At 47.2% G+C, this 24689-nt stretch overlaps 1 protein-coding gene and 2 long non-coding RNA genes across 3 annotated transcripts in view; 2 read left to right on the top strand and 1 right to left on the bottom strand.

Annotated features, from left to right (window-relative positions):
- The window catches only part of PKD1L2 (polycystin 1 like 2), a 101468-nt gene that overhangs the window by 73247 nt on the left and 3532 nt on the right, over positions 1 to 24689 (bottom strand). Inside the window, exons 3-8 of the mRNA XM_040253566.1 lie at positions 22251 to 22436; positions 16255 to 16365; positions 13605 to 13752; positions 5086 to 5315; positions 3068 to 3472; positions 426 to 503 (exon numbers count right to left, since the gene is read on the bottom strand). Of these exons, the coding sequence (XP_040109500.1) occupies positions 426 to 503; positions 3068 to 3472; positions 5086 to 5315; positions 13605 to 13752; positions 16255 to 16365; positions 22251 to 22436 (1158 nt within the window). The remainder of the gene's footprint in view (positions 1 to 425; positions 504 to 3067; positions 3473 to 5085; positions 5316 to 13604; positions 13753 to 16254; positions 16366 to 22250; positions 22437 to 24689) is intronic.
- Positions 2803 to 6717, top strand: LOC120872894. The gene is made up of 2 exons (XR_005723370.1): positions 2803 to 3089; positions 6593 to 6717. It is a non-coding gene; the product is annotated as an uncharacterized LOC120872894 (long non-coding RNA).
- LOC120872895 lies at positions 7905 to 9748 on the top strand. The gene is made up of 2 exons (XR_005723371.1): positions 7905 to 8276; positions 9133 to 9748. It is a non-coding gene; the product is annotated as an uncharacterized LOC120872895 (long non-coding RNA).

Below are 24689 nucleotides of genomic sequence, written 5' to 3'. Positions count from 1 at the left end.
AGCAGCCATCTTGATTACATGAGGCACAAGCCAAAGGATCAAACAAATGCTCTGAGGATGACAGAGCAGAATGACAGATGGAGTCTGGGTCCTTGATGGTGATATTGAGCCATTGAACCATCCCTGGAACTACTTCTCTCCTAACCAATTACATGAGATAATGTGACTTGAACTTAAGCCCACCTAGATGGGGCTTTCTATTACTTGAAGCCAAAAGGATTGTAAGTAATACAAGTCTGGATGTTTTAGACTTGATTGATACCATTCTGTATCAATGGTTGGATGTTACACTGCTTACATTATTGCCTGTTTAGAGTAACCAGAGAATTCTTAATATCTCTTTTTGAGGGGCCCCTTTCTAGATCCTGAGCCAGTGTGGATGCCCCTAGTCACAAATTTTATACCCCTTCTCAGAAAATTCTTACCTGTGACAGTGATGCTTCCAATTTCCAAACTCAAGTTTGAGAAGGCGTCCCTCACCACTACAGTGACCAGAAAGGTGCCTGCAATACAAAAAGCGGAGAATTATGGGCACTGTAATCAGAGGTTCAACTTACTGAGACAGTTCTCCCAGCCTGTGCTTTCCCAGTCCTCTGAGCACAGCATCTGACTCTTTCATCATTGAATCATTTAATGATTCCCTGTTGTATGCCAGGCATGGAGCAAGGCTCTGAGGACACAGAAATGAATGAAACTTGATCCTTGTCCTCAGGGCCGTATGGTCTAGTAGGCATGTGGGGCTCTCCAGGAATTGGCATGGGGAGCAGTGTGAGCACAGGTTAGGGGGCTGCTTCCACCTTGGGGGAGAAAGAAATGTTTATGGGGTGTGGCAGGGGCCAGAGCTGAAGTTCAAAGGATGAGTAGTCCTCGTTTGCCAGATGAGAGAGGAGATTCCAGCAGAAGGGGGCCTTGCCATGGTTTTAAAGGGTCAAGAGAGTGGAGAGCGGGGAGAAAGGTTAGTGAGAGGATTTGGACAGAGCTGCTGGTACATGTGTATCTCCATCTTGCCTCTCTCCTGGGGAAGTGGACGTGGGTGCTGCCTTCTTCTCTTCTCAAGCCTGGAGAGAAGGTCTCCAGAGAGGGCCCTTGCACAGCTGGGTTTGTATTCTTTGGGGCTGAGGACTCACATGTGGTGTGCTCGGTCACTCAGTCACATCTGACTCTGCGACCTCGTGGACTATAGCCCACCAGGCTCCTCTCTGCCCATGGAATTTCCCAGGCAGGAATACTGGAGTGGGTTGCCAGTTCCTCCTCCAGGGGATCTTCCTGACCCAGGGATTGAACCTGTGTCTCTTATGTCTCCTGCATTGGCAGGCAGATTCTTTAGCGCTAGCGCCAACTGAGACTCCCATGGGCAATTCCTTACTCATGGCCTTAAAGGAATGATCTATGACAGGTGGAGAGAGGGGGAAGGGAAGACAGGAAAGGTGGCATTTCTACATTTGGGAAATGACAACAGTTGGCCGGTAGCAGCCAAGGACTGGGTGAGAATTTGCTATGGACCAGATGTTTGCCCTCGGGAGAGGAGGCACTGGAGATGGTAGAGAGAATGAGGAGAACAGAGAGAGGGACCTTCTTGGTGATGGGAGAAGCACCAGCTGAGGCGATGTGGCCCCGAAGGAGAGGCATTACCCCCATCCCAGGAGCCCGTGGAAGCTCCTCCGAGAGGCAGCTGCAAACACCTGCAGGGCCCCGAGAGTAGGGCCGGTGCTGTCACATGAAGGCCTTCTGTTCCTACCTGGTGCCCTTTCCCTTCCCTCACCTGCTTCATCCCGGAGGAATCCAGTTTGTTCTTCTTGTGGGAAGAGAAGACTGCTTATCATCTGAGAGTGAGTCCAAAAGTCAGAGGGTGTACGGAGATTTTAATCTCTCATCCCCCACTGAGTAACTTTAAAGGGGACAAAAAATTAATTTGCATTTGATCTATAGTCTCTGTATTATATTTTCCATTGTCATTCCATTTCATTTCCAGATTCTTCCTGGTCCAATCTGTACCCTTCGGTACCTGGCAAAATTGCAGTGTTTCTCTTCTTGACTCTATCGTTGCTTCTGCTGTCTCTCTCTCTCTTTGTTTTTAAACCAACTCCCTTGCTGAGGGCATGGTGGCCCACACCTGCACCTCATTACCCCACCTTCTCACACACGTCTGGGGCCCAGGGCAGGGGACCTGGGTGGGCTGGAGGCTCTGCGGCCTTCCTCACATTCCTGCCTGCTGACCTCACCACACTGGCCTCAGAGAGCTCTGTTCTTTCCAGATTAATTGCACGTCAGCTGTGGCCTCCTGCCCTGGCTGGTGCCAGCCAGTCTGCTGCCCTATCGTCTATTCCCGCCAGCGTCCCAGCACTTCCTTCTTGTCCCTCTGTTTCCCACCCTGTCATTTTTTAAGAGTCTCTCTCCCCACAGGGCGTGGACTGCCATTTCCCGAAACGCATTCTCCTCTAGAAATGATGGAAGAGATCCAGGTGCGCCTGCTCACTTCCAGTGACTCTCCATGGGGGCGATTCTGCTCTCCAGGGCGCAGCTGGCAGTAACTGGAGACGTTTGTAGTCGTCATGACTTGGTGCTGCTGGCATCGAGTGGGTCAAGGCCAGGGATGCTGCTAAACATCCTGTGATGCACAGGACTGTCTCCACAACAAAGAATTATCTGGCCCCAATGTCAGGAGGGCAGCTCCCTGGCTCCTGGGAAAGGTTGAGGGCAGGAGAAGGGGGCGGCAGAGAATAAACTGGTTGGATGCATCACTGACTCAATGGACGTAAGTTTGAGTAAACTCCAGACAGTGGAGGACAGGGAAGCCTGGTGTGCTGCAGTCCATGGGGTCACAAAGAGTCGGACATGATCAAGTGACTGAACGACAGACTGCCAGAAGTGCCAGAGCTGAGAATCCCTATAACTATAAGCTCCATGACTGAAGATGGCCTCTGCCTCTTCCTTATTTTGTGACCTCAGCGGGATGCTGTGAGCCATGTTTGTGTCTTGGACACATGGAGAAACTGGCTAAGAGGACCCTAGACACGGGAAGGGAAGATGAGGGAGATTTGGAAGGGGAGCCACACACCCCAAATACCTTCAAGAGGAACCGCCACATGGTAGGTCCCAGATGACCCTCTGAGGTTCTCTTTCTCGTAGGAGAAGGTTGTATTGAGTCCTGCCACCTCAAAGGTCAAACTCTCCGGGATGCCGTGAGCCACTGAGACATTGACTGGTAGGTCCTGTCCAAGCTCCAAGTGGTCAGAAGCCCAGGAGGCCTGCAGCCCCGACAGAGTCTCCACGAAGTGGACGGTGATGTTCCTGGTAGGGGCAGAGTTGGTGGTGTCGCTGGTGGCTCGGATCTCCAGGTGGTGCATCCCTGGGCCCACTCGGTGCTGGACTCCTCTGTCCAGGGTCAGATTGTAGGGGAGCGGGCCCCTCTCCGTGGTGAACTCAGCCAGGGTTGTGTTACCTAGCAGCACAGTGTAAGTCACCCCTGTTCCTAGGTGGAGTAAGAAACATTTAAGGATGTCAGTAACTACATGCAGTAGATTATACTGAGATAGTTCAGACTCCAGCTGTGAAGTCAGAGTCCACATATACACACAGATGTGGATATAAAGACGTATATAAGGGTATATCCTCCCTCAGATAATTAACACTGATCTCTCGAGTATTGGGTTCACAAGTGATTTTTCTTTCAGGGTCCTCACTGCTCACCTGCATAGTCTTAATTATTTCCTTCTCCATGACTGGCCATCTGAAACGCTGCCCAGTGGGAGAACTCAGCCCATTCACATTAAGATAGGGCTCCCTTACAGCTTGGGGGTGGTTGTGCTACCTGGATGCTAAATATTGTGGTTGACTCTTAAAATATGATTTAAGCCCCCAAATTAATATTCTTTCCAATAGAAACCAAGCTAGTGTGTTTCTTGTTTGAGTGATGGTGATGTTAATGAGGGTGATGATGGTGATGATAGCCCTCTGGGAACACAAACCTTGACTTTCATGTTTATTGCTGCCTTCCCCATATCTGGCAAAGAGTAGTCACTCAGTTGTATTTGTAGAATGAAAAATGATTATCTTAAGCTTTTCTAGGTGCACCTAGGTTGCAGAACACCAGAACAGAGAGGAGCCACAAGCACTGTGTTTAAAGTCCAGTTATAGCTCCATGAAGTTACTGCTCTGAGTGAGGCTCCAGGGGGTGTTAGGCTGGGCTGAGACCTGTCCTCTCCATAGCTCTGTGCCGCTCAGTGGCCTCTGTCCAGATCTCAGACTGGACCTGTGCCTTGAGGAAAGATGCTGCTTCGGATGAGGTCAGGTCTTGGTTGGAAGGATTCTCTATGGACAGAAGGGGTGATAGGCAAAATATTTAGCAACTGCCATTGCATGGGCACTAACTAAGTAGAACGATGTCCTGATAAATCAGAATGGACAGTGTGACCAATCGAAATGGATGCTGTGACCAATTAGAATGGACATTGTGACCAATGAGAAATATTGCTGTGACCAATTGGAATAAATGCCGTGGCCAATCAGAATGGATACCATGACCAATCAGAATGGACATGATAACCAAGCAGAATGGCCTCTGTGACCAGTCAGAGGGAGACTGAGCAACCAGATGTACACCAGCCAAAACAGCTGCTGTGGCTGTACCAGTGTGTGCAACTGAATATTAGCTTGAACTGGGGGCAGCATGATTGTGCCAAGCTGGTCAATGCTGGCAGCGCTGAGATGCGCTCAGGCCCAGCTGGCAGCCCTCCCACTCCTGTTCTCATCCCCCCAACAGTGGGTGGCTTGGAAGTCCACTTCTTGCAATGGGACAGGGGCATGCCAAGGATCTTTAGGAGGCTAATTGCTCTCACTAGTCTTGTGACTTAGGCCAAATTTCTAAACATTCCTTCCATTTCTTCCTGTGTAAAATATCCTGGGTGGGCTAGTGTATATAAAGCACTTAGACCAGGTTGTGGTATACACTAGGTGCTGGATAAATGAAAAAAAATTGACTCCATAAATCATTGCTGTTAGTATTTATTGAAGCCTGGGAGCTGGATGGATAGATTTGGGGCAAAATCAAGGTTGCTTTGATCTTGACTATTTCTGCAGACTCACCTCCATCAAGCTCCACCTGAATCCACAGAGGGTCTCCAAAGACTGCCCGGCAGAGAGGGCTGGCTCCTGACGTGGTCAGGCCAGAGCACCCAGTCACACGGAGCCTCTCCATGTTGTCTTGAATCATCACTTGCTTCTGAGCCATCACATGCCACTCGCTGGTTGAACACTCAGCAAACACGGTGAAATCCCCAGCGGCTCTGAATTGGTGGGTCACCCTGCTGGACAGACTGCCAGCAACAGCCAGAAATGTTACCAGTGTTGGGCTCACACAAACACATGCATTCACACACATGTGCACACATGTACTCACCCACGGCACATCTTCCCTGCTCTGCAAAGATAAAAAGAATGAAGAAAAAGATGCTACATGACCAAGCCAGGGTCTCAGTGTTCACGGAGGTTACATTAGGACTCCCAAAGCAAGTGAGAAGTGGAAGAAATAGCTCTGACTAACCAGGGAGCCAAATATTGGGTTGGAAGTCTGTTTTCTGCCATTTACTGCCTCTGTAGTTCATGCAAACCCCCTCTTTGGGCCTTCTTACTTAGTCTGTAAAATACTGTGCCCAGTCTACCTCTCTGAGCTTTCTTTTCCCATCTGTAAAATGGGCTCAGAGTCCAAACATATCAAAATTGTGGCTGTTTTGCTTCTCATTTTCCCAAGGGGACTAATTTAAATCTCTAAAATGGCCCGCAAAGATCCCCATCACCTCCCTTCCTGTCCCTCTCCTCACCCCCTGCCACACTCCCCTTCTCTGACTATCCTAGTAGCTCAGACCTCTTTGCAGTTCATAGGACTTGTCACCTCATCCCCACCCAAATGCCAGTAAGCCTGCTATTCTTTGCAGGGAAAACTCTTGCCCTTCTCTCTGCTCATACTCTTGGTCTTCCTTCAGTTCTCATTTTAAACGTTGCCTCCTCTGGGAAGTTTTCCTAGATTCCCTTTATAGACACTGCAGCTTCTCTGCTTCTCCTAGGTGACCCTTGCTTATTCACCGTCGTTCTTCTCCGCGGGGCTGTCAGTGCAGGTAGTGCCTGTCTAGTTCCCCCTTTATACCTGGCACCTGGCGCAGCACCGAGCACATAGCAAGTGCTTGAGAAGTAGTTTACAAAAGCACACAGTTGTGAAAAAGCCTGGAGAACAGCGACCTGGACTTAGGCCACGATAGCCTGTTTCTCCCATTAATCACAACTAACATACTGGGAGAACACAAAAAGAAACTATGCGAGGACCCTGAGAAGGAAACACCAGCAGGCAGGCTGAGGACAAAAGTCAAAACTGTAAGAATCATCCATAAAGATGGGAGTTCCCTGTTTCCTTTGTCCCCGTGGTAGCCTGAGTCATGGTACTGCACAGTGAGTAAAGAAAACAAAGACCCGGATAGGAATCCCTTCTGTTAGCCGGGGGACCAGAGAAAGCGGCCTAGTGAGTCTGAGCGTACAGAGGAAATACCCATTTTTTGTTCCATGTTGTTTCTCTTTTCTTCTCTCTTGTCCCCATCCCAAGCTGTCCTCTCTCTTGGAGCTGCACTGACTGTGTGGGATGATGCAGAAATACCTAAGAAAAAGCTGATCTTTCTATCCAGAGGAACCATGGAAAGGAGACTGTGGAAGCTGGAGATTGTAGGGAAAGTCCTGAAAAGGAGAGAAGAGAATTCCCTAATTCTGTGTGACCTAGCATGAATCACGAGTTCACCCATAAACTGCATGTGCAGAACAGACCCAAAGAGACACAGTAAAAGCCTTTAGTAAAGGACTAAACTGCCACGGAAACCAGCACCCCAAACGGCACATGAGTGGAACGGAACTTGACAGCTTTGGAAACTGAACTAGTGTGGGAATCTCTGCTCATAGAAGGCAAGTCAGAATGTGTGCTCTGAATCTAATTGGGTTGGTTGTCTGCTAAAACAAAACAAACAAATAAAATATTAACATTTTCCAGAGCATTTTAAAAAGAACCCAGAGTCTTGGAACCTACTACCCAAAATGTCCAGAATACAATTCAAAATTGCCTGATACACAAAGAACAAGGCAAATGTGACCAAATTTCAGGGAAAATAGCATCGATATATGTCAGCTCTGAGATGACTCAGATATTGAAATTACCAAAGACTTTAAACCCAGGGATTATAACCATGCTCCATGAAATAAAAGGAAATCCTCTTGAAATGAATGGAAAAATAGACATTCTTAGCAGAAAAACATAAACCATTTAAAAGCCAAATGGAAATTTTAGAAATGAAAAACACAATGTATGAAACAAAAGATTCATTGGATGGATTTAATAGCAGAATAGAGATGGAAGAGGGAAAAGTCACCTAACTTAAAGATAGAGCAAGAGGAATTATCCAACCTAAAGAACACAGAGAAAAAAATATTAAAATTTTTAAAATGAGTAGAATGTCAGCAATCTGTGTAACAATATCTAAAAGTAAAACATTTGTGTTATTTTAGCACCAGAGCAGTTGCTGTAGAAAAATATATTTGAAGAAATAATGGCTGAAATTTTTCCATATTTGGCAAAACACATAAATTCAAAGATTCAAGAAGTTCTGTGAAACCAAATGTAAACAAAAAACAAACAAGCAAAAAAACTTGAAGCATGCCCACACAATTGCTGAATAGCTGGAAATTGGCCTGAAAAAAATGATACACTCCATATAGTGAGGGGCTTCCTAGGTGGCACTAGTGGGAAAGAGCCTGCCTGCCAAAGCAGGAGATGTAAGAAGCATGGGCTGGATCCCTGGGTTAGGAAGCTACCCTGGAGAAGGGCATGGCAGCCCACTCCAGCGTTCTTGCCTGGAGAATCCCATGGACAGAGGAGCCTGGAGGGCTGCAGTCCATAGGTCACAAGAGTTGGACACAACTGAAGTGAGTTACCTCCCACATAGAGGAAACAGTGATTTGAATGACTGTAGATTTCTTTGGAAACTGTGGAGGTCAGAGATAGTGAATGACATCTTCAAAGTGTCAAAAGAACTGTCAACACATAATTCTATAGCTGACAAAAGTATCTTCCAGGAATTAAAGCAAAATAAACACATTATCAGGAATAAAGAAATTCTCTAAGAGCCTTTGTTGCTATAAAATCTACTTTAAAGAAAATGCTAAAGGAAGTTTTTCCAGCTGAAGGGAAATGATATCAGAGGGAGACTTGGAACTTCAGGAGTGAAGGGAGAGCACAAGAAAAGGTAAACATCTTGGTAAATGTAGACTGTTTTTTTCCTCTTAAGTTCTTTGATATATGCATAACTGTTGAAAGGGCTTTTCAGTGTATATAAGTGCCCTACAGTTGACAATTATAACATAAAAGATGAAAGGCAAAGGAAACCATATGCTAATAAGGGCTTAACATTTTACCTGAAGTGGTAAAATATTAACTCTAAGTGAATATTTTACCACTGAGAGTTAATAAAGTGAAAGTTTAAATATATATATTATAATCCCCAAAGAAACTACTTAAAACGTTATCCAAATAAGTGTTACCAAAAAAGTCAATAAATAAGCAAAAATAGAATACTGAAAATATTCAAATAATCCAAAAGAGGGCAAGAAAGGGGAGAAACAAGGAGGAAGTAAACAGAGGGTAAAATAGAACACAAATAACAAAATAACTAAATCTAACTATATCAATAATTATATCAATTGTAAAATGTCTAAACATAACAATTATTATGCCAGATGGAATTTAATAGAAACCAAGACTCAACCATATGCTGTCTACTAGATGCCCACTTTAAATATGACAACATGGCTCGGTTAAAAGTAAAAGGATAAAGAAAGATGTAACAGTAAACACTAATCAAAAGAATGCTGGAATGTCCATTATTAATATCAAACAATGTAGATTTCAGAATAAACTAGCTCTAACTCTTTATAGAAATGTGAAGGATAGCTTTGAATCTAGCCCGTTTTTTAGCAATCCATCTGGAAGAAGCAATTTATTTCATTCTCTAAACTCTGATGCCAACTGAAATTGCCCAGGACTAAAAAGCAGGGAAATGGATTTTTTTTTTCCTGATTTCTCTCTCAGTGATCTTACCCAAGGGAGAAGAGCACAAAATGGTTTAGTAACTGCTGCCAACAAAGAGAAGCTATGCTCGGAGTACAAAGCAATGGAGACAAGAACTTAAATTTAATAATCCTATGACCCAGCAATTCCACTCCTGGGTATAAGCCCAACAGAAATGTGTACATATGTGCTTGAAAAGTCATTTACTAGAATGTTCACAGCTGTACAAGTTGTATTAATAATAGTCCAAATCCGAAACCACCCCTATACATGTCAATGCTAGAATGAATGAATAAATAGAGGAATATTCATACAACAGAGTGTATATGGCAATGAGAAAAAAGAAACCACAGTTATGCACAACAACATGGATCAATCTCAGAAGCATGCTTATTGAGCAGAAGTAAGACACAAAAGAAAATATACTTTATGGTTATATTTATATAATCTTCAAACACAGGTCACAGTATTCAGTGATGTTAGAAATTATCCTTGGGGGGCCCTGGAGGATTTCTGGGGGGAGAGTCATGTTTTGTTTCTTGATCTGGATGCTGGTTATATGCCTGAGTTTACTGTGTAAAAATTAATTGAGCTGTATCTTTTTGTGTGCTTTTCTGTACACACCTTGTGCCTCAATGAAAAGTTTAAAAATTAGTTCAAGACTCCCTCACTTACTGATTTGTATACATTGCTTTGACATGAATGGGGTACAGCTTAATGGGAAGGGAAGGTCACCCTCCAGACTCAGAGGTGTCCAGAGGTGACTTGAAAGAGACACAAGAATAACGGCAACACCGTGATCTGCCAGTAGGTGGCACTGAGTTATATAGCACTAGGACAAATTTCACTTTATGCTAATTGTCCCTTAAGGCACGTAATATAATTTCAGAAATGTAGAAAGTTGCCCATGGCAAACAAAGAAACAAAACAGCTTGCCATGCAAATGAACACAAGACATGGAGGTGCAAGGCAAGCATTTAAAGGAGAAATTCTTTGACTTAACTGTTGTTTCAGTTTGAGGTCTGATCCTATCCCATTGTTGTTTAGTCGCTAAGTCGGGTCTGACTCTTTTCAGTCCCATGGACTATAGCCTGCCAGGCTCCTCTGTCCATGGGGTTTCCCTGGCAGGAATCCTGGAGTGGGTTGCCATTTCCTTTTCCGGAGGATCTTCCTGACCCAAGGATAGAACCATTGTTTCCTGCGTTGGCAGGTGAATTCTTTCCTGTTGAGCCACTGGGAGAGTCCTCCTATCCCATTAACTCAGGTGACTTATCTGACACGGAGATGAACAGTCTGGTTTGAAAAGCCCACCTCATACTCTAATGAGTTAAGCAAAAGTAGGAGTCTGTACAAACACATTTTAAAAGAGCATAGTGCCATTCATGCCGAGTATGTGACTTCTGTACACTTAAAATTCATGCTATTTTCACATTGTAAATTGAGTGCTGAGGCTGCTAGTGCAGATAAGAGAGCATCAGAAATACATCTCCTGATGTTAAAAAGAATCATAGAAGAAGGTGAGTGGGTAGTTTCAAGGTCTAACAAATCTTTAAAGTAGACAAAATTGGATTGTTTGGGTGGGGTGATGGTGAAGGGTGTCACCATCTATTTCTTTCGAAGAAAAAAATACCAGTAGCTTTTACTTACAGGAATGCCCTGAAGGATTGCAAATGTAAAGCATTGCTTATTGCTGTTTCTCTTAGATTATGAAAAAAATTAATCAGAGAATTCCAGAGAGTAATATGATAAACACCCTTGAATTCACCATCCAAAATGGACAAATATTTGCATTTTGTCCCACTTGCTCCAGTTTTTAACTATACTTGTATGTTACTAAGATGTCCTTGTGTAACTAAAGAGCTTAGCAGGGCTACAGTCAGTCAATTTTAACTTATGCCAAATACAATTTGTATGAAATTTTGGGGGTGAAAGATTGTGTAACAGCATTTTTTGTTTTATTAATGAAATACTAGCAAATGGGAAAAAACCCACATAATAATGCCTTGGGTGTTTCTATTACTTAAACCTTTTTTTTCCCTGCAAAGCATCTATTTATTCTGTAAAACTGTTAACACATTATTGACCAGAAACATATTAACAGCACAGGTATTAATTTTCACAAAAATTCCCTGGTCAATAAATGTATTAAGATCGCCATCAATATAAATGTGATAGGGTAGGAAATGGAAACCCAGGTATTATCTCTGGGTCTCAAATTGTATCTGGGATAAGAACCCCAGCCTCTGGACACAGTTTATTTGGCGGCACAGCACGATGCCTGAGACCCCAGAGGATTTCTGAGCTTGAGACCCAGCACACTCACTGGACCAGATCTGGGCTGTGGGCAGGGCTTGCCCTTCATTTGTCCCAGCCCATCCAGGCCTTCCAGGAAGGCCAGGCACCTGCGGGGCTGGATTCAGAGACCTAGCCTCACGAGGTAGAACCAGAGATGTTTCAGGGTTAGGTGAGGGGCTTATGGGCCTCCATGATTTCCCTGAGGATCCTTGTTGAACTGGGGCCCCTGAAATGAGCCAGAACCCAAGGAAGACCTGGAACTGATGGGGCAGCCCTCTGGCTGGGGCACCCAGCAAAGCAGAATGGAAGCTCACCAAGGCCCAGGTAGGACTCTGAAACGTTATGAATTGTGTGCAGCTGCCTTCAGGTTGGGGAGGTACTGTTCCCTAGAGGAGACAGCACCCAATGCCCTTGGGCCCTGATGCTGCCAGCCGTGTTCTCCACTGGGGTCTAAGAGCCAGGACTTTGATTCCCAGGCAGTCCTGACTTATCCGGCTGTGCTGCCACTCACTAGCTGCATGGCTTGGTCAATGCTATTGAACCCTCTAAGCCTCAACAGCTTTGTCTGTAAAACAAGATAATTGTTATCTAGCTCAGCACTGTCCTACAGAAACTGTGAGCCACATGTGTCATTATGAACTTTCTAATGGTCACACTGAAAAAAGTGAGAAGGAACAGGTGAAATTAATTTTAATAATTTATTTCTTTAACCTGATGCTTTTGAACTGTGATGTTGGAGAAGACTCTTGAAAGTCCCTTGGACTGCTAGGAGATCAAACCAGTCTACCCTAAAGGAAATCAGTCCTCAATATTCATTGCAAGGACTGATGCTGAAGCTGAAGCTCCAATACTTTGGCCACCTGATTCGAAGCACTGACTCATTGGTAAAGAACCTGATGCTGGGAAAGACTGAAGGTGGGAGGATAAGGGGACGACAGAGGATGAAATGATTGGATGGCATCACCAACTCAATGGACATGTGTTTGAGCAAGCTGTGGGAGATGGTGATGGACAGGGAGGCCTGGTGTGCTGCAGTCCATGGGGTTGCAAAGACCTGGACATGACTGAGCGACTAAACTGAATTGAACCTCATAGATCCATAACACTATCATTTATATGTATGTGTGGATGCATGCTAAGTCGCTTTAGTTGTGTCCAACTCTTTGAGACCGTGTGGACTGTAGCCCAAGAAGCTCCTCTGTCCAGGAGATTCTCTGGGCAAACACTCTGAAGTGGATTGCTGTGCCTGCCTCCAGGGCATCTTCCTGACCCAGGGATTTAACCTACGTCTCATGTCTCCTGCATTGGTGGGTGGGTTCTTTACCACTGGCGCCACCTGGGGATAGCCCATTTCTATGTATAATCAATATCAAAACATCATTTAGTGAGATATTTTACACTCTTTGGTGGGGAGGGAGGTACATCTTCAATATTCCGTGTGTATTTACATTTACAGCACATCTTAATTGAGAGCTGCCTTATTCCAAGGGCCCAGTAGCTCATATGGTGAGTGGCTATTATACTGGACAGCATAACTTTAGCTCATGAGGTTGTTGTGAGGATTAAGTGAAATCATGTATGAAAGCTGCTTAGCTGCACTATTATTAATAATGCTACTATTATTTTTATTATCCTTATCAATAAAAAACATTCCCACCCCCAGGTGAGAATCTTCTTCACCCCATTACTGACTCCTTGGACAGTGACTCAGGGAAGATTCTACTGAGCGAAGCCAAAAGGACCCGGCTCTGCATGACTGCTGGAGTGACCTTCACTAAGAAAACCTGTGAACACCGTTCTTCCCATTTCCATATGTATGCCGCCTTGTACTGTGGTTCTGCCACGCCATCTGTCGAGGTGGAGACTATTTCTCTGGCCTGGGAACTTGCTTTGGCCAATGAGGAAATTAGAAAATGTGACATAGGTAGTGATTCAAAAATGCTTGCATGTTGCGCTTTGCTTTCACTCATTACTGGAGACTTCTGCCACCATACACCTGAATGACACACGCCACTAGCCAACATCCAACTTACTGCCAGACACAGGAATGAGGCCTTCCTAGGCCATCCACCTGAGCTAGTCCACACAAGAAAAGCCACCTAGCTAATCCAAAGATAATCACTATTATTGTAAGTCACTAAGTGTTAGGATGTTTTGTTATACAGCAAACTGACTGATACATTCTGAATCAAGGCTCAGAGATACCTCTTACCTGGGTGGGTAGTAGGGATCGAAAATGTGGCCATCTCCCATATTAATTATACAGGACAGATTTCCGATGTAGGGAGAGAGGAGCCATGTAAGGGAGATGGTGACATTGTCAAAGATGAAACTCTCATTGGACACCATCAACTGCAGGCCTGCAGATCAAAACACAAATACCACTTGCTGTTATAAAGCAAAATTGCATGTTTCTGTTTAAAACTTACTGTCTTCTGTCTACCTGTCCTTAGTGGAGCTTTTACAGCTTCTGCATGTTTATTCTACTTTATAAAGTTCTTTTTAATTTTGTTTTTCAGCCAAGATATAGAACTTAAAATGTTCAGAGGTCTACAGTGAAAAGAAAGCCCTTCCCTACTGCTACCCCTCAGACCCCCAGTTCTGGTCCCCAGAAGCAATCACTGTTAACCAGTCTACTGGGTCGCCTTTTACAGATACCTACACATGCACAAGCATGTACATACTTTTTTATTTATACAGATGGTGCTCTGTTCACTATTTGGCACCTTCCATTTTTTTTCACTTAATATATCTTGGAGATTGTTCTGTATGAATTCAGTCAGAGAGCTCTTATACCCTTTAATAGCTGCACAAGGTACCCTAATTTATTTAACCAGGATCCATTGATTGTCTAAATGTACTTTATAATGTTTAAAAAGACAAAAGGCAAAGCATCTTTAGGAAAATCTCCTTTGTTAGGGTGGCTGGTGAATCATTGTTAGCCATTTAGTGTACCTTAAATTTTACAAAACCTTAAGCTTCATAAGTTAGCCTAGAGGATGGGGTGAAGGGTAGAACTTCTGAGGTTCATGCAGCCCTGGGCTAATTCGTGCAATACCATCTTTTGGTTTCTGACACAAATGAGAAGGGAAAAGAAATAAAAAGCAGATGCAAATGAAAAGGACTTTCCTGAGCTGGTCAGAAAGCCACTGCGGTCCTGATTGGTTCTGACTCACAACCATCCGAGGAAATTCGGGATGCAGCAGGCCATTCTGGGCACAAAGGCCGGGGGTGGAGGGAAAGGGGACTGCTGGCTGAAGTCCCTCCCTTCAGAACTCAGAAACTGGTGTGATCAGGACACACTGATTCACAAGGGACAGGATATTTGAAATCAAAGTCGAGACAGAAAATCTGGTCCATGTGGCAGCCAGACCCAGCTCACCCCCTGCCCTCAGCTGGTGTCTGTCTGATGATAGTGAGGCTGTGACTGGCAGATCTCCAAGGGCACCCTTTGTCCAGGAGCAAAATCACCAAATGGAAACTGCTGCCAAACCACGTGGCCTCTCTTCCCAGCAAACAAAACAAGACACGCCACTAACTCTTATTCCACCCATGCGTGTTCCATAAACTAATGCCACCCCATGTCCTGTACCCTCTCTTCTATGCAGGCTTCTTCCTCCTGTCTCTGTGGGTTCCACTCCTGGATGGCCCCTGGGAACCCCAACCTTCCCTGACTCATCTTTCCCCTGCAGAGCTCCTTGCTCCATTACTCACAGCCTCAGTAGAATTTGCTATTCTCACCGATTAATTGATTGGACAAGGGCATAATGTGGTGTCCCAACCCAAGAGGAATTGGCACTGTTAGTAAGAATGAACTCGATACAGCCATTTTGGAAGTTAATGTGGCAATATCTACTAACATTTAAAATTCACGTACCCTATGACCCAGCATTTGTGCTACTAGAGATCTCTCCTCTAAAAGTAATCCCAGGTACATGCCAAGATACATGCACAAGAGATCACTGCAGAGTGATCTGTAAGAAGGAAAACTCAGATGCAGTCTAAGTGTCCATCAAGAGGGGAACAGGTTAAATAAATTTTGACTTAATCTTATGATGGGAGAAGACAATGGCAACCCACTCCAGTACTCTTGCCTGGAAAATCCCATGTTCGGAGGAACCTAGTGGGCTACAGTCCATGGGGTCACAAAGAGTTGAACACGACTAGTGACTTCACTTTCGCTTATGATGGGATACTGTGCAGTCATTAAAAGGATAAAGTAGTGACTTGGAGAGAGGTCCAGGATATATTATTAAGTGAAAAACATTGAGTTGCAGACTAATATGTTTAACTCATTTATATTTGAATGAAAATACACATCTGTACATTCATGTCTTTGGCTGTCTATGAAAACACTTTAAAAGGAGGGAAGAATTTATTCTAAATAGTTAACAGTTGTTTCTAATGGCAAATAGGATCATAGAATTGAATGGGGGGAGTCTTCCTTCTTGATTCATAAAACTTGCACAAATTGTGGTCGTTGGGTTCCGTTTATGGTTTTTTAGATTTGTGAAAAGTCCCTGTGCATTCTAAAATGGCAGCCTATGGGGAGGGAGGTGGTTGAGTGGGTGTGGCATGTAGGAATCCTTCTAATCAAGTAATCTCGGTTTTGTCTGCTGTGTTTATTGGCTCAGTCCATGAAATTTAATTTGAAAGGTCTTGGGGTTAAAATAGTTATTGTAAATTTCTGGTTTGGTGGCTTGTTTTGCAACTGAACCTCAAATGGTTTTCCCCCAGACTAAGCCAGGCAGGGAGTTTTGAGGACAGCAGTTTTGAGCGAGGAGGTCTCTGCTCCAAGGGGGACTAGACATGGCTTGGAAATAAGAAGGGAATTCCCACACCCAGGCAAGCTGGGGACTCACCTTCCCGGCACAGGTACTGCACCCACAGGTAGCTGCCCCGGCCAGGGCACAGGTCTCCAAAGTAGGTCCCATCTGCTGCCACCTGGCAGGCCTGCAGCCCCTGGCACTGGCCTGGGAGGCACCCACATCCCAGAGGAAACAGGAGCCGTGTGAAGGAGACAAGGGATAACACCAGACAAGAGATGAACGACCTTGCATTTGTTCATTCACCCACCATGCCCCCAACAAGCAGCAGTTGGTATCTACTGAAGACCCAGCACTGAGCCTGGTGTTGGTGTGAGAAAAGCAGATTCTCTCTCTCCAATAGCTCAGGGTCCAGAATGTTGGAATACACCAGAATCCCCAGGAGGGCTTGTGAAGACACAGATTCTGGACCCCGATTTAGATTCAGTAGATTTGGACAGCAGCTTGAAAATTTGCTTTTCTAACAGGTGATGTGGAGGCTGCTGGCCCAAGGACCCCACTTTGAGAACCACTGGTCCACTGCCATCTAGTCAGATGGCCTAGGGTAGAATTCCACACCCTGAGAACTGGCAAAGAGGGGACAAGATTAGGAACTCTGAGTTTGCCAAGGACACCAGGTGTCCACGGGAAGGGGATGTGGTCTGGTCAGAGCTCTGGTCAGAAACTGCGGGGTCATGCCAAACCCCCTCCCTCCACCCATGTAGATGTCATAGCTGCCTAGAGAGGCCTGGAGAAGGGACAGGCAGGTCCTGGTTCCCTCCTTGGCTCCAGAGCATCGTGTAGGTTTGCCTTTCTTCTCCTCTTTCATCTCTTGGAAACCCATGCTTGCTCCAGATTTTGGCATACATATTTATTTTTTTTAACAACTTTATTGGGGCTTCCCAGGTGGCTCAGTAGGGAAAGAATCTGCCTGCAACACAGGAGACTGCCTGCAATGCAGGAGCCCTGGCTTCAATCCCTGGGTTGGGAAGATCCCCTGCAGAAGGGAATGGCAACCCCGTCCAGTATTCTTGGAAATCCCATGGACAGAGGATCTTGGTGAGCTATACCATGGTTATACTCTTACTCTATACTCAAAGAGTATAGCAATATCAAAGCAAAGAGTAGCAAAGAGTCAGACACGACTGATCGACTAAAATTAAAATTAAATTTTCATTCTTTCTACTTTTATTTATAGTTCTTGGCTGTGCTGGGTCTTCATTGCTCTGCATGGGCTTTCTCTAGTTGCAGCGACCTGGGGCTACTCTTTGAGGTGGCGTGTGGTCTTCCCATTGCGGTAGCGTCTCTTGCTGCAGAGCAGACTCCAGGCACACGGGCCTCAGCAGCTGTGGCATGCAGACCCAGGAGCTGCAGCCTGGGGGCTTCGTTGCTCCTTGGCACGTACAGTCTTCCCAGACCAGGGATCAAACCTGTGTCCCCTCTATTAGTAGCCCGACTCTTATCCACTGTACCACCAGGGAAGTCCCAGATTTTGAATTTCTCAGTGCTCTTTGCCTGTCCAGTTACTTTGCCAGGCAAGCACCACCCCATCCTGATTCTCTCCTGGCCCTGATTCCTCCCCCTGTGTCATGGTTTCATGCCTCCCTCTTGACTTCTTCAATTGCCCAGTCATGTCCGACTGTTTGCAACCCCATAGATTGCAGCATGCCAGGCCTGCCTGTCCCTCACCATCTCCCAGAGTTTGCCCAAGTTCATGTTCACTGCATTGGTGATGCCATCCAACCATCTCACTCTCCGATGCCCTCTTCTCCTCCTGCCCTCAACCTTTTCCAGTATCAGGGACTTTTCCAGTGATTCAGCTGTTCGCATCAGGTGGCCATTATTAGAGCTTTAGCTTCAGCATCAGTTCTTCCAACGAGTATTCAGGGTTGATTTCTCTTTGCTGTCCAAGGGACTCTCAGGCGTCTTCTCCAGCACCACAGTTCAAAGGCATCAATTCTTTGGTGCTCTGCCTTCTTTATGGTCCAGCTCTCACAACCGTATGTGACCACTGGGAAGACCATAGCCTTGACCATAGCCTTGACTATATGGATTTTTGTCAGCAGAGTAATGTCTCTGCTTTTCAACACACTGTCTAGTTTTGTCATAATTTTCCTACCGAAAAGCAATTGTCTTCTGATTTCATGGCTGCAGTCACCATCCATAGTGATTTTAGAATAATAACCCTCACCTGGTGTTATTAGCCATGGACGAGTTGGATGCAACTGAGCGACTTCACTTTCACTTTTCACTTTCATGCATTGGAAAAGGAAATGGCAACCCACTCCAGTGTTCTTGCCTGGAGAATCCCAGGGACGGGGGAGCCTGGTGGGCTGCCATCTATGGGGTCACACAGAGTTGGACACGACTGAAGCGACTTAGCAGCAGCAGCAGCAGCAGCAGCAGCAGCAGCAGCAGTGACTCTCCAGTTTATGTCTCTTGTCTAGCTTTCTCTTAAATTCCGATCCTGTGTGTCCAGTCATCTACACAGCATCTACACATGGATATCACAGGGTACCCCGGTTCCTCATATCCTGAAATGAGGTTTTGATCACTGATTAGAGTTCAAGTGTGTCCCCCAAAATGTATCTTGAAGTTCTAGCCTTTGGTGCCTGTGCATGCGAGCTTACTTGGAAATAGAGTCTTTGCAAACATAATCAGGTTAGGATGAGGTCATTAGGGTGAGCCCTTTGTCCAGTATGATTGCTGTCCTTTGGACACAGAGACAGGACACGTGAAGCTGGACACAGAGATTAGAGAGACACATCTACAAGGGTTTATGGCGGAGTGTTGCTGACAAATACTGGATGCTAGTTGAGGAGAGGACGGGCTCTCCTCTGCAGGTTTCAGAGCTAGAGAAGTCCAGCTCTCATCTTGATTTCGTACGTGGCCTCTAGACTGCCAGAGAATGTGTTTCTGTTGTTTTAAGCCTCTCAGTTTGTGGTACTTGGTAAGGCAGCCCCAGGACATGAGTACGATCTCCCTTCTCCCCTTTCCACCAGCTGCTCCTCCTCCAGCCTCTCTTCTCAATGCCAAGGTCATCCTGGACTCCCATCATTGATGAGTCCCATCAGTACTTCCTGTTTCTGAAACCTCTCCCTTTCTCTCCATCTGCACTGCCCTAGTCTGTGCCCCCAGCCTCTCTTACTTGGGTTTCGGGCATCAGCCTCCCTTGCCTGGACTCACAGCAGCCAGTGGGTGGCTTTAAAATACACCTGGCCGTGTTCCTCCCCTGCTCTAAAGCTTCCAGTGCTTTCCCAACATCCTGGGCTACAGCCTGGGTTCCTCGGGTGCGAGCGCCCCACCTCTACCTGTGCTGAGCACTTTGCAGCTCCCAGCACCTACCACGCTCTTTCTCAGCCCCAAGACCAACACAGGCTCTTCCCTCTCTCTAAACACCCCTCCCCATTCACCCTGTTGTCCTTTTCCTGCGTGATTCCTATCAGATCTTCAGGTCTCAGTTAGATCTCACCTCCCCTGGGAAGTGGGCCAGTCCTTTGACCATCAGCCCGCATATCCACCCTCACCCCACTTGGTCTCAAATTCGGGAACTACATTTCCCACACTCCCCTGTGCTCTAGCAGGTGCTGATGGAAGACTGAAGGCGATGTATTAGTTTCCAGTGGCTGCTGTAACAAGTGACGGAAACAGTGGCATAAAGCAGTGCACATTTATTACCTCACAGTTCTGGAGGTCAGAGGTCTGGGTGGGCTCACCTGGGTTCTGCTCAGCGTATGACAGGCTGAAATCACAGTGTCACAGCAGGGCTGTGTTTCCTTCCTGGAGCTTCTGGGGAAGAACCTGCCTCCAGTCTCATTCTTCCTGATGGCTGAACTCAGTTCCTTGGGACTGTAGGACTGAGGTCCCATGTATTTGCTGGCTGTCAGCTGGGACCGCCCTTAGCTCTTAGAGGCCTCTCTCCAGTCCTTCCACATGGCCTCCTGTATCTCAGAGCCTGCAGTTACCATCAGATCTGTTTCATGCTTGAATCTATCCAACTTCTCTGTGGCCAACTATCTGCCACATGTGTCTTATGCCTCTAGCTGGAGAAAGTTCTCTGCTTTGAGGGGCTCATGCGATTAGACTGTGCCCCCTTGGGTAATCCAGGATAATCTCCCTATTTTAGGATTAGCAACCATAATTACTTCCGCAGAGACCCTTTTGCCACGTAATTTAGTGTATTAGTGGGTATAGCATCTCATCATACCTACAGTTCCAGAAACTGGGGCGGGAACCTTGGTGTTCATAATTCTACCTGCCCCGGATGGGAAGAGGTGTGGGCAGGATGCCTCTCACCCCTTCTCACGGTAGCTCCTCTGCAGCCCCAGCTCCCTCTGGCAAGGACCTCCCCCCGGGTCCTTGCTCCCACAGGGCAGCCTCCGTCATGGTTCCAGCGCCTGCTGGGCGGCCCTGACTTCTGGTTTTGGTGTGACACCCACTGTGGCTGCCCCTCCAGCCCTTTGGGATGGTAGTGGCTTTGTGCCGCTCTGATCTGGGGGTTGCATCCTCATCTCCCGTTTGGCTTCTCAGTGCTTCCATGGCTTGGGTAACCTGCTGGGAGACCCAGCATGATGCCTGGTGTCCTGCCGGGGCCCAGTTTGCGGAATCCCTCAGCGTGCGTTCTTTCCCTACTAGGGGCTCCCATAGCACTGGAGTGCAGTCTCCAAGAGCGAGGGCACGTTGGTTTTGCTCTGCTCCTGTCCACTGCTCTTTCTCCTGCACACAGAACAGTACCTGACGCATACAGCAGGCACAAAGTGAGTTCTGTGTGGGTGACTAAGGAGCAGCTTTGCTCCCTTCTGTGTGGCACTGAGCACAGTGCTGGGTAAGCCTGCATTTGTGTCTTTCTCCCCATCAGACTGTGACCTCTGTTGAGGAACAGGTTGTGTTTTACTCATCGCTGAATCTACAGAGCCCACCATCATGCATGGCATAATGTCGGTACTCAGTTAATGTCTGTTGGCAAACTGATTGAGTGAAGGAGTGATGGTGGCTCTTAGGTACAAACAGACACCTCCTGGGGCTCTGCCCAGATCTCCTCCAACCTTCCGCCGAAGGATGCAGGGCTTCATCCTGTGTGCCCCCTGGCTGTGGCTACAAGGTTCGAGAGCTTGCATCTGAGTGTTTGAGGAAATAGCCCACTGAGTTCCACCTGAGAGGGAGGCACACTCATTGGCCCGTCCAGCCCAGGCCATTCCCCCTTGGGGGGGCCACAGTCTCAGGGGTGTGGGGCCAACGAGGGAGTCGGAGGGAACCAACTAGCTGAAGCCGGCATTTCCTTCCCTGACGCCTGCTCTAAGAGGAGCAAGGGCAGTGTGGGTCAGACGTGTGGGGAGAGGAGCAAGTTGTTTCCCAAGGGAAAATCCTTGTCACCAGACAAACCTGGCCCAGGGGCAGATTTAATCTGGTTTAGGAAAACAAGGGCCCAGAGAGATCCTCCCATGTGAAGGGGAGATACCATCCAGAATGGTGGTTTGATTAGACAAAGAAAAACAATTGTTTCAGGATTGTTCTCTTAGCAAGGATCAATCCACACATCTCTCAACAGAGGAAGAGACAAACTATGATATAGTCACATAATGGGTGAAACAAATATGCTAGTACATGTATCAAGAGGAATGATGGGTAATCTAACACTTTATTCATTTTGGTAATGAGAGAATGTTAAGCAAATATGGAATAATGTTAAGATCTGACAAAGTTGGGTATTGAGTCCAAGGAGTTTGTTGAAGTATTTTTTAGTCTTGCCTGTACATTTGAATTATTTTGAAATTTTAGAAGTTTAAATACGGAAGAGAATGCAATATTGTTTGCACCCAGTTGGGATGGGGAGCAAAATGCCCACCGGACTCATCAGGTGGCTTTGATGTCAGGTGAGGTGTGAGCCATGGCCGCCTTACTGCCCTACTTGGTGTGGGCAGACTGGCCAGTTTCCCCACATGAAAGAGGCCCGAGTTCAGATGGGAAAGCAGTGCAATGCTTCCAGACCCCTTCGGTGGGCACAGGACACCGGGAAGTGCCCTGCACTTGCAGCCAGAGCCCTTGGGTCCTACCTGCCACTTCATCCTTGACGCTGACCCAGCTGCATTCCTCCTCCAGGTCTGAGGGGTGCCTGGCATCCTGGATGCAGTAATGGGGCGTCCAGCGCCCGTAGAAAGCGTCCTGGATCTGGATGACCTCCCCCGAGCCACAGTGCATGGTGGCATTGAGGCCCTCGCAGGCCAGACTCTGGCCGACACCTGTGGCAAAGGTAAGGAGGACACATGGTCGCAGATGGGCCAGTGCCCGTTGATGGGAAGTGGAGGGGCCTCGGGCCAGGACTGTGAGATGCTGGACACAGCGGGAGCTGGCTCAGCAGGGCTGAGAAACAATGTGGTGGGTATGAGCGTGGCTCTGGAGCCAGACTGCCCAGGGTCTGGGCCGGCCTGGCCTTGCCCTGGCTGTGCTGCCTTCTGCAGGCTACTCGGCTTCTCTGTGCCTCCCCTGTATGGGGTAGTCAATATCACACCCCATAGAAATGGAGAAGGAAATGGCAACCCACTCCAGTGTTCTTGCCTGGAGAATCCCAGGGACGGGGGAGGCCTGGTGGGCTGCCGTCTATGGGGTCGCACAGAGTCGGACACGACTGAAGTGACTTAGCTTAGCTTAGCTTAGAGCTGTTAGGAGGATCAAATGAATCTTTACACATAAAGTCGGGGCCCTAGAAGCGGCAACTATAGTTCCACCTGTTTACGTACCTTCCTTGAGCCTTATCTGAAAACAATGCCTGGCACATAATAGATGCTAAACAAGGATTTTTTGAAAGAATGAGTGGTTTCATTGTGTCTTTTTACCAGTCCTATGAGCTGTACTGTTATCCTCCTCTTTGGTGACATTGGGCTCTGTGGGGTCCCTGTGTTGAGACCCCACTCCAGCCCAGCTCCTGGCATGTGGTCCACACTCAGTAAGCATGTTTATTGACCTAGCTCACGTGTGAACACCAGAAAGTGGGAACCACTGGCTTCAAACTCAAGCCTGTTTGCCTGGTGGGAGCGCCACAGGGCAGAGGTTGAGACCAAAATCTGTGTTCATTCTTATGGCTGCTGTAACAAATGACCACAAACATAGTGGCTTAAACATCACAAATTTATCTTCTTATAGTCGTGGTTCAGTGTGGGCTTTACTGGGCTAAAATCCAGGTGTGCCCAGGGCTGATTGCTTCTGGAGCCTTCAGGGGAGAATCGATTCCCACGCCTTTTCCAGCTTCTAGAGGCCCTTACAGTCCTCATCCCATTGCCCTTTCCTCCGTCTTCAAAGCCAGTAGCACAGCATCTACCCCTGTCTCTCTGTCTCGGACCGTCACGTCTCGTCTCGTCACTTCCTAGACGTGTGACCTTGGGCCAGGAGCTTAGCCCAGAACTTCCGAGCTGCCTTTCTCAGCTTTGTAGCGGGTCTGCAATGGGACAATAGAGGTCCTTCTACTGCTTGATGAGTAAGTACACACGGGCGTGCGCGGTTCAGCTCCTGGGGCTGAAGGCGCTGAGACAGGCTTGCGGTGGGGGTCGGGACGGGGAGGGGCTTCGTGGGGGTGAGGGAGAGACTCAATAAGAAGCCAGGGAAGTTGCATAACCCACAGGTGCACAAAGTTTCTGAGTTTCAGAATCAGCCAGGCAGGAGAGTTAAGCTTGAATGGCACCTATTTAAAGCTGAGCACGGGGGAAATAGAGGAGGGACCCCTGTAAGTGTCTGAGCCCAGAATGGGGCCTGGAAGCCAGAGTCTCCACTAAGGGGCTTAGAAACAGGAAGAGAGCTGGTCCCAGAAAGCCCAAAAGCTTCTACTGAGCCTGGCTTGAGGGTCAGGGGACCATGGGGTAGCTCAACTCCAAGACCAGGCCCCATATGGCAGGCAGGACCCAGCATGGAGCCACAGGCCACGCCTTCAGGGACTTGCACACACACAGAGCCCCCAGGGCCTGCAAAGGGTCAACCATGGGCAGCAGCTGGAAAGGACACAAGAGCAGAGCGTGGAGGGGATTCAGGAGTTGGGGGTGAGGGGCTCAAAGCCAGGCTGACCAGGGAGCAGAAGTCAAGGGCGAGTGAGAACAATCTCCTGGGACCACATCTCCTTCCAGGGGAAGACTGGAAAGGAGAGGAGATGGGGCTGAGCACCTCCCTCTAATGCAGGTTGTGAGAAGGGAAGACAGAGACAGCTGAGACTAGCACAGAGGTAGGCAGCTAAGTGGACAGGGATGCAGGCTGGAGAGATGGCAGAGTGAGACACAGAGACACAGAGCATCACACACAGAGACCGTGGGCATTCAGAAGAGAGACAGAGAGACACAGAGAGACACAGAGACACAGAGCATCACACACAGAGACCGTGGGCATTCAGAGAGAGACAGAGAGACACAGAGCATCACACACAGAGACCGTGGGCATTCAGAGAGAGAGACAGAGAGACACAGAGAGTCACAGAGAGACACAGAGCATCACACACAGAGACCGTGGGCATT

Source organism: Oryx dammah, unplaced genomic scaffold (genome assembly GCF_014754425.2).
Source record: "Oryx dammah isolate SB20612 unplaced genomic scaffold, SCBI_Odam_1.1 HiC_scaffold_13, whole genome shotgun sequence".
Classification (NCBI taxonomy): domain Eukaryota; kingdom Metazoa; phylum Chordata; class Mammalia; order Artiodactyla; family Bovidae; genus Oryx; species Oryx dammah.
Note: the sequence above shows the minus strand (reverse complement) of the source record. Positions and strands in the feature narration are given on the sequence as shown.